This window comes from Myotis davidii, unplaced genomic scaffold, assembly GCF_000327345.1.
Source record: "Myotis davidii unplaced genomic scaffold, ASM32734v1 scaffold580, whole genome shotgun sequence".
Classification (NCBI taxonomy): Eukaryota; Metazoa; Chordata; class Mammalia; order Chiroptera; family Vespertilionidae; genus Myotis; species Myotis davidii.
Window position 1 is genome coordinate 2688504 of NW_006293313.1, and position 10594 is coordinate 2699097.

Below are 10594 nucleotides of genomic sequence, written 5' to 3' on the forward strand. Positions count from 1 at the left end.
GCATTTGTGTCAACAACACATCATAGAGCCCTAGCTGGTTTTCCTCAGTGGTTAGAGTGTCAGTTCGATTCCCGGCAAAGGCACATACCTGGGTTGCAGGCTCCATCCCTGGCCCTGGTCAGGGCACCTACAGTCAATTTGTCTCTCTCATATTGATGTTTCTCCTCCTCCCTTCCACTCTCTCTAAAAATCAATAGAAAAAATATCCTCAGGTGAGAATTAACAAAACAAAAAAAGAGAACACATCATTTAATCTAAATTTATTCATAAAGAAACATCAGACAAATCAAATTGAGGACGTTCTACAAAATAACTGGCTAGTACTCTTTTCAAAAGTATGAAGTTCATGAAAGACAAAGATTGAAAACTGTCTCAGATGAAAGAAGGCCAAGCAGATTTGACAACTAAAATTTATTTTTATTGATTTCGGAGAGGGAGAAGGAAAGAGATAGAAACATCAATGATGAGAATCATTGATCAGCTGCCTCCTGCACTTCCTCCCCACCACCTCCCCACTTACTGGGGATCAAGCCTGCACCCTGGACATGTGTCTGACCAGAAATCGAACCTTGATTTCCTAGTTCATAGGTTGGGCTCAACCACTGAGCCACACCAGCTGGGCACTTGCTTGGTTTTGATAGTTACTCTGTGGTTATGTAAGGCATTAACATTGCAAAGGATATGCAGAAGCTCTTGGTGCTGTTTTGGCAATTTTTTTCTAGATCTGAAATCACTTCAGATAAAAAACTTTCAAAAATTACAAGCAGACATTTATTTTGTTCACAATTTCCTAAGTCAGGAATTTGGATTCAGCTGTGTGGCTCATCTCTGATTCATGTGGCTTCAGCCGGGCGCCTGGGTCTGGAGGCGTCCCTTTCAGGGTGACTTTTCACTCACAGGTCTGGCACCTGGGTGGCCCTTGGCCTTTCTTTCTTATGGACAGCATCTCATCCTGCAGGCCCTTTGTCTTTGTTTGACTTCTTAGAGCGTGGGGGTCTAGGTGTAATCGCACTTCCACATGGTGACTGGCTTCCAAGAGCCAGTGCTGTAAGAAATGGGCCCTGGAGGCTGTCAGTCATGAAGGTCTGGGCCCAGAACGGTTGGCACAGCTTCACTTTCACCACATTCTATTGGTCAAAGAGGTAGCATAGTCTGCCCAGATTCTGAAAAAGAGAAGTGTCAAAAAATTGTGACCATCTTTAATTCATCGCAGATATCTGACCAATGTTGAATTTGCAGTAGAGGTGGAATTAGAAGGAAAAAGCATGGATTTCTTCTTTTTTTTTGTCTGACAGACATAAATTCTAATCCGGGATTTACCGTGTACCATCAGTGTGATGTTTCTGAGCCTTTGTTTCCTGATCCCTAAAGTGGTAGCAGTAACACATATGCTATAGAGTTGTTGAGAGAATTAAGTGAAAAGTATATATGAAAAATAAGATCTGGTTGGCAATAAATACATGAACTTAATAACTGCTAGCTTTCACTGGGTACTTAGCAAGTGCTCAATACATTATTATGCTTTTTAAATGCGGTCTCATTTAGTCATTCTCCTTCCTGAGGTGGAATGTTGCGTGTTGGATGGATCAGGAAGGGCAGCACCCATCTCTTCTGGCTTTAGCCGTATTTGTCTGTGCGTCTGCCCCACTTACCTTAGCCACTTCTGCTTTGATAATTTCTCCCGGCCTTATTGTTAGGACTCCATGTTCACATGCTGTTGATTTCCCCTTTTGATCCCTGAGGACCCAGGTGCTGAGGCACACTTGGCACTTTTGACACCACCTTTTCAGCATTTGTTCTCGGCGCTGTCAACGTCAGCTTTGACAGCTTCTCATGCAATCTGTCAGCTCCCTGAGCCCACGATTGCTTGCTCATCAGAGCCCCAGGGTGTGCTCTCTGTTTCTGTGGGTGCTCTGCACTCAGCCTTCCTTTGTGCAGGATTGTGGGTGCTTAGTTGTCGGCCTCCCCAGGAACATAGTGATCTGCACTTTAGAGCAATTATTTCATTTGGGGCAATTACGTGTAGGTGTTCTTTAAGTGAACATTCTCCCAGGCTGTGACTGAATTTTGAAACAGCGGGTTCCCAATCTGATCTCAGTCTGTTGTCACTGGAGGACGGTAGGGACCCTTCCTGTCCACCACAAGCGGGGTTATTGCCTCACATCCTGTAAGTGGTCGGCTACTTTTGTATTTTCAATATAGGGACAAATGATAAACCTTGGTTTTGGTAGAAGTCACCTATTTGGTATCTTTCCACTCTCTGTTCGAAAAATTTACTTCCCTTGAAATGGAAGAAGTCACTTTAATCCTTTAGGAATTAGAGGACACATTAAATAATACCCAACTAATTTATTCATTCATTTACCATTGAGCCATCTTCTCTAAGTTAGTTGTTAAGAGTATGACGTGTAAAATGGCACTGCTTAGGTTAAAATCTACTTACTAGGTGTGTGACCTTGAAAATTTAGCTTTAACTTCTCTAAGTCTTAACTTCCTGTGTGAAAAATGGAATTTTGGTTTGTCATGGCATTAAATAAGGACACATTTTCATATAATTAATTCAGATCTTGGCACATAGAAAATATTCAGTGGATGTTGGTTCTTATTTATTTTCTTGCTCTTGGAGATAGATCTTTTACTATAATTAATAAGTGACCATGACAACATATTAATTGTTATTTTTGCTCTTAATAACTCTCCAAAGGTTTTTACCCTCTGAGTCCTCTTAGGAAGCCTTATTTCCCCCTCAGTAGCAAACAGATTGCAGCAGATTACACATTCCTGAAAAGAGGAGGCATCTGGAAAATATATAACATCTTTGTCTTTTAAAAATATATTTCAAAAAATAAATGTCAGCTCAGTTAGGCAGACGTTGGATCATGTAGGAGTAGGTGGACAGTGGGGGATTCGAATTCAGTTCCTGGTGTTAGAGGCGTGCACAGTGGTTCACTTAGTTCACTTGATTGTTGGGTGGGACGCTGGGACCACAGCTTGCACTGACATCATCACATTGTAAATCCAACCTCTTTGTAGCTTTTAAACTGACCAAATGCTGACCCATGGATAGTTTCTGCAATTTAATGATACCTCTAATTGTATTCCTGTGAGAATGTCTTATTTAAAAGAAAAAATAGGTATTTAAAAATATCCAACCCATTTTAAATAGTTTTTAATAGTAAAAATGGGTTAGATATTTTTAAGTAGTTTTTAAAAATATCTCCTCTTAGAAAATCAGGATACATTTTGTAGTGAAATGAAGATCCTGGTAGATTAGCAAGGTTTTCCTGATTTTTAAAAACTCAGAGGTCTGAAAGGATCTTTGTTTCCATAGTCTGACACAGTCTTCTTTAGTTTAAGGCTGTGAAGTCTTTACTTTGTGTCTCTGTGTGTGTGTGTGTTGGGGTGCGAGGTAGAAGGGGGGATGGGAGTGGTTAATGGATAATGTCTAGAGCAGTGGTTCTCAACCTTCCTAATGCCGCGACCCATATATTTTTAAAAAAATACAGTTCCTCATGTTGTGGTGACCCCCGATTTCATTGTTACAAATTGAACATAATTAAAGCATAGCGATTAATTACAAAAACAATATGTAATTATATATGTTTTCCGATGATCTTAGGCGACCCCTGTGAAAGGGTCGTTCAACCCCCAAAGGGGTCGCAACCCACAGGTTGAGAACCGCTGGTCTAGAGCTTCATGTAAGCAGATGCTGTAATACCTGACTATTTTGAACTTTTTAAAAAATATATATTTAATTGATTTTTTACAGAGAGGAAGGGAGAGGGATAGAGAATTAGAAACATCGATGAGTGAGAAACATCTATCAGCTGCCTCCTGCATACCCCTTACTGGGGATGTGCCTGCAGCCAAGGTACATGCCCTTGACCGGAATCGAACCTGGGACCCTTCAGTCCGCAGGCCAACGCTCTATCCAATGAGCCAAACCGGTTAGGCTATTTTGAACTTTTTAAAAGAGTTTAATTGATATATTTTTTCTGGTAACTGTAAGTCATCTCTTTCGCCTCCTAAACTTAAAAAAAAAAAATCTACTTTTAATTTAAAGCACATACTGTGTTCCCTTCCTATGCACAGTATTTTGAACATAATCATTCATTATTGCTGCTGGAGTATCATGATGCACTGATGTTAACTGTTGGAGGGTTATAGGATCCGCTAGATGGGCCAAGATTGCTATACATTTTATGGTTTTTAAAAAATCTATGCTCTATTTCTATCAGATCTAATATTTTAATTCTGACAACTGTCCTTACAGGCTACCTGTCCTAATCCCATCTACTTCACACTTTGGTTTTAGTTTGCTACTTCTGATATCTATAGATTGTAATATCATATCACCACACTAATTTGAATAAATGTTTCTCTTGGTGTTAGTGAGAGCTATTTTGGTTAATTAGAGGTATATTTGATGATGATTCTGTAATTGGGTTAGCTGGTCCAGAGGGAAGAGAATGAATCCCAGAAAGTTTGGGATAGCTAATATAGTTCATTCATTCATTCATCAAATAAGTACCTACTACGTGTGTTCCACCAGTACTATATGGTGAAAATACTATTCCTAGATGTTAGGAGGCTTGGGGACAGGATTGATCCTAGCCTGCTGCTAAATACATCTATACCCTTAGGCTAGTCAAGTTCATATTGTGAAAAATATGAATTATTATACATGTTGTGAGCATCAATGAAATCTCATTATTCCTGTGAATGCAAGGGAGGGGGGAGTGTTTGGGAGTGAGGTGGAGAATACAGCAGAGTTGGTTGAACATGGAGTGGCATTTCCAAAGAGTGTGCCGAAGGGATAGATAGGGATAGAGAGATGGACAGGAGAAAGCTTAGGGTAGAGAACTGGAGACAAGACAGGCTTACATTTTGAGCGGTGACTAGAAAAACAAGAACAGAGCCAGGTGGACTTGGTACTGATGGCAGGTGCGTAAGCACTCAGGTTGTGAGAATTCACCACTGCACAGCAGTAGTGATGTGGCATGGAGGGAGTGTGGGGTGAGGCAGCAGATCTTTGTCTTTCGGTTTGCAAGTTTTGGCTGCAGTGGGCAGCAGTTAGTGGGGTAGGATGCAACTTTAGGAAAGCAAAACCTGCTTAATCGTAACCCACATTTTAGATCTTCACTATCTTTTTTCCTTTTTCTAATTGGTAAATAGTCTATGGTCATTGCTTGGGTGGTGATGAACTTTGTAAATCAATTTTTGTCTCCTGGCCTGAATATACTTACTTCTACTGCTTTTAGTTTCTTAAAGAATTAACTGAGTAAATTCAAAACCTCCAACCAAATATTTGCTGTTTATCATTTTCCCTTCCACCGTCATGTCATATTTTTGGTGGCTGACTATGAAAGATTACATTAGCAAATTATAATAGGAATGCACTCTACCTAGTCCTAATGCTCACTTCTGATTTTGTAGACAGAAAAAAGATGGTTTATTAGAAGTTCTTTGCATAATACATCTGATTCAGTTCCATGTCATAAAGGCTGACAGGTTACATTTGTGACCAAGATGATGAGGGTGCATCAAATAGACCCTGGGCTTATAGGAGATATCAACTCATAGTCACCTCCTACTTGAAAGATCTTTCTTCTCATGTATGGCGACTCACATGGCAAGGAAACAGGATATTCTGTGGCAACCTCATTTCTGATTCTGTCATCTTGAGCATTTCACATTCCCTCTTCTTGAATTTAACATCTCTTCAGAATGAATTGTGAGCTCAGAGTTCACAGTTCAGCTCCAATATGGCTTCTTAGGAAGCTACTTAATTTGTTTATTTCTAAAGAAATACTACTCTGGTAGTATTGATTTTGAGAAGGAAGAAAAGAAAGAAAAGCAAGTCTAGAGATAGGCCTAATTACCACCTCTAGTTGTACAAATACTACCTGAAAGCAAGAACTAAAACAAACAACAAAAATATAAGCAGTAATGGAAATCCTGTGTGATGCTTACAACTGCCCCCATGCAGTTATCTGTCCTAGTTATCAGCCACACTATTTGTTTTGTTTTGCCTGCCACTGACAGTTTAACCACATCACCCAGATATACAGACCAGGAATTTCAGTAATAATTTTAGACTTCTGCATTACTGCCTTCTTGATCCAGGCACTTGACTTTCACAAGCCTTAGGTCATGCATGTAATCCAGAATTAGATAGGAGGAAAGTGATTTATGGTAAAAACAATGATTTTATGTGAATATTCATTAAATAGCACCTCAAATTTGCAATAAGCCTTTCAGAGAAAAAAAATATCTTTTTAAAAAAATCTCATGTTTTGTTTAATTATTATTGTACTAGAGTATTGTACTAGAGGCCCGGTGCATGAAATTTGTGCATAGCGGGGGTGGGGGGCGTTCCTCAGCCCGGCCTTTGCCCTCTCACAGTCCAGGATCCCTTGCTTATTATTGCCCACCTGCTTGCTGCTCTTTACCGCTTCCGCTCACTGCTCCTTATCGCTGCCATGGAGGCAGGAGAGGCTCCTGCCACCACCGCTGTGCTCACCAGCCCTGAGCCTGGCTTCTGGCTGAGCGGTGCTCCCCCTGTGGGAGCACACGGACCACCAGGGGGCAGCTCCTGCATTGAGCATCTGCCCTCTGGTGGTCAGTGCACATCATAGCAACGAGTCATTTCGCTGGTGTTTCTACCATTTGGTCGATTTGCATATTAGGCTTTTATTGCATAGGAAGTGAAAATGATGTGTAGAAGTCTTGGGAAAATACTTAATAAAATTGTGGTAGATGTGGCAATGTTGATTTTGAATCTTTTTCTTTTAATTTCAGGGTTTGAATATAATCTTTCATGTAGCCTTGGCTCTTCTAAAGGTAAGTCTTTTTCTTTTTAAGTTACCAAACTCTCTGACCTCTCTGCCCTGAGAACTGGGCACAATTCAACTTATCATTGCTGACTCATTCTAGATTCTTAAACACACAGAAAAGATTTCTTTGAGGAACTCTGATCCTCTCCCCTCTTCCCATCTCTTTCATTGTTGTTTATTTAGACTTTGTTTCTTTTTTTCCTTAGAATCTATTTAATCTTGCTGTCATAGCTCTCATTCTAATAATTTTAAAAAAAGGTTTTCATTCATATGAGTTAGATGATATAAAAGAAAAAGTTAAAACCTGTTTCTGTCAAAATGATGCCCGTTTTTTTTTTCTTAAAATACTTCTAACCATAATAACATCCCTGGAGATACCTAAACATGTCATTGAATTATTAGAAAGCTTCTGTAACATACAGACTAAAAAGGAAACTGCTACATTTCAATTTGCAGTTCTTTCTATGATAGCTAGAAATTTATAAGACACTTTAGAATTCAGTTATAATTACCTTGTTGGATTTTATATCAACATATCAATACTATTTTAATAGTGTGGTAACAGCAAGACATTTGCTGCAGAGTTGGTAAAAATAACCCAGTCGGTTTTTGTTCTTCAGTCAAATATGACATTCCGTTGTTGAAAATGATAATTGCCTTGTTTATTAAAAGATATAGGCTCACCTTTCCCCAGAAAAGCATAGTAGTTAAAATCGCAGCCACTGGACTCAGATTTGGGTCTAATTTCAGCTCCAGTGTCCTTGGGTAATTAAGTGCTCAAACCCTGAGTTCTGAGATACTAATAGAAACTAATTTATGGGATTATGGTAAGAATTAAGTAAGGTGATACATAAAAGTTTCTAACATAGTGTCTAGAAAATTGTATTGCCTAATAAATGTTAGCTGTCGTTATTGTGATTACTCTTGTAGTCACAAGATAACTCAGAATCTTTTTCTAGGTTCCCCATCATGTTTCCAAATTTTCCAAAAGATAATGACTTGATAACTTTAAAGAGCCCTTTGATGTTTTAGGAGAGCTTCCATACTTAACCATGGAATATCTTGACAGTGGTTCTCAATCTTCCTAATGCCGTGACCCTTTAATACAGTTCCTCATGTTGTGGTGACCCCCAATATCATTGTTACAAATTGAACATAATTAAAGCATCGTGATTAATCACAAAAACAATATGTAATTATATATGTGTTTTCCGATGGTCTTAGGCGACCCCTGTGAAAGGGTCGTTCGACCCCCTAAGGGGTCGCGACCCACAGGTTGAGAACCGCTGATCTAGGACAAAGGGGTGGCATCATACAGGTCTATGCAACTCAAGATTCGGGTTGCTGCTCTTAACCTCATATTCATTTGTTTTTGTGAAGTTCACTAAATGTACTTTAAATTGTCTATTTAATAATTTTGAGTTTAGATATGAACATTCTTATGCCAAAGTTATTTTAGAAGTTAGGAAACTATATACAATACCTTCAATAAATTAACAAACATATTTGCATGTATCTGTTAGTGAAGTTACGGATCTCTCTACCTCTAACTTTTTATTTCTTGTCCTTAAAACAAACCAAAACCAAGCACCTTTTAAGATGCTTTCTGAGTAGGGCTGGAATAAGACTTTTAGAATGCCTTAGTGACAGTATTATGTACTACAGGCTGAAAACAATATTAAACCCTAAGTGTAAGAAGTCTAACAAAGTTCTGATTCTTCCTATTATATCTAATTTTTTAAAAATCTCAGCTATCCCCTCTTTCCCATGATGCCTTTCCTCATTTTTGTGGTGACCTTCCTTTACTGGTGCTCTTAGCACATGCTTAGTCTGTCTTTTGTGGCTAACCCAGGCCTTTCCCTCTGGGTATCAGACCTGTACTATGTGTCAGCCAATATGTATCCGTCTGTAAATTATCTTTCTGATTAACAGGTATTTTTGGCCATGTTCACCTCTGCGTGACCTGGCAGAGGATACTCTCTGGCCACTGGGCAGAAAGGCTTTTGTGCCTTCTCTACTAATATGTGGCTACTCATCTGATATCGCCTTGGAGAATTTGACCAGATAGAGAAGATACAAAGGAGAGCTTTCTCACTGCTACTGGCCTATATTTATACCCCTTTCTTGTGTGAATCCTGGAGCTGACCCCACATAGAGACCATGCAGATAGGCCGAATCCAAGTAGCTTGACTGAGCTGATTGCCCCCATCTGGAAAAAGACTACTCCAAACACATATGACATTGACTTCTAGCTTCTAAACTAATATGCCAGATGGAAGACTGTATATTTGTTTATATAAAAATAAACTTAGGGATAGTTCCAAGTGCTTCTGCTTATGAACCCAGTGGCAGAGGGGCTCCGGTTCCTCTGAATTAGAAGAGTTTCTTGGGATGAAGGGAATCAGAAAGGAAAGTGCTGTTTCTGAGCACTTACTCTGTGCTAAGTGTTCGCATAGGTTTCTCATTAGCACACAATAAATGTCCAGAGAAACCATCAAATTCTCTCTCCCAGTTGAGACCTAAGAGAGCTCAGGCCCCAGGTTACCTAAAGTCTTTTGGCTTAATAATGGCAAAGCTGGATTTGTAGTATTTTTATGCAGCTTCTCCCTTGCTGATCTTGTTCATTCCCCTGGCTTTATCTATAAATGTTCATTCTTCTCTTTATATTTAGCCTGCACTCAAATGTTTGGCAGTGGATTTAACAAGTCTGCTTAGATGTTTCAGAGGCACATCAAATCCGAAAAGTCAAAACCAAACCAATATGCCCTCCCAGACCTGTTCCTCCTCCTCCATCACCTTCCCCTCAGTATAGGCACTCACTGCCCAGCTGCTCAAAGTAGAAACCTGGAAGCTAGCCTCTCTTCTGTCTTCTCTTTTTTAAATCTCTGACATCTAAGTGGATTTCTTAATCCCCTTAGATAAGAATGTATAGAATCTTCCCACTTGGGTAGTTTGGGCTCTGAACTCTCTGACCTGGACTGTTGCTGTGACCTCTTTCAGTAAGAAATATTGGACACCTACCAAGTGGTAGACACTTTTCTAGGCATTAGCAGTAAAGTATTGATGAGGACATACCCCATATTCATGGAGCCTGTGTTTTGATGAATGAAAGATAGTAATTGCACAAATGTAATGACCTTAGCATTGTGTTTGTTTAGGTTTATCAAGGAGAGTGATGTTGGTGCAGAGGGGCCTGAGTCCCCTTTCTTTTGATTAGCTTGTCAATAAGAATGCTGTACAGGGTGATATTAAAGCTGAACACTGAATGAAAAGAAGAAGCCAGCTCTGCCAAAATCTGGAGAATGAGCCTTCTAGGCAGAAGAAACAAGCATAAAGGTCTTAAAGAGGGCTTTCTATGCTTAAAAAGAGGAAGAACGCCTTTTTCTGAAGTGTGATGTGTAAGAGAAGTTGGTGGCTTGGCTTTGGGTTTAGCAGTGGAGCTAAGAGAAGCGGGTGCTGTTCCTCCTCCAAATACTTGTGGCCGTTGTCCAGCCCATTCCCACATAGCCACCATTCGTGTCCTTTTAAAACAAATTTTGTTATTTACTATCCAGCAAATATTCACTAAACACCTACTCGGAGACAGACACTATTTTATATGCTTGACTAGATTAATGAACTAAAATAACAAAAATACCATACTTGCCTCCATGAAGCCTGTGTTGTAGCAGACAGTTAATAACCAAGAAGCATAACAAGTATGTAAATAGCGTGTATGAGAAGCGGTAGTGCTGTGGGAAAAAGGAAAAGTTCAGCAG

General features: G+C 39.6%; 1 protein-coding gene across 1 annotated transcript in view; it reads left to right on the top strand.

Annotated features, from left to right (window-relative positions):
* RABGAP1L (RAB GTPase activating protein 1-like) overlaps positions 1 to 10594 on the top strand; it is a 391910-nt gene that overhangs the window by 262281 nt on the left and 119035 nt on the right. Inside the window, 1 exon segment of the mRNA XM_015566064.1 lies at positions 6802 to 6843. Coding sequence (XP_015421550.1) covers positions 6802 to 6843 — 42 coding nt within the window.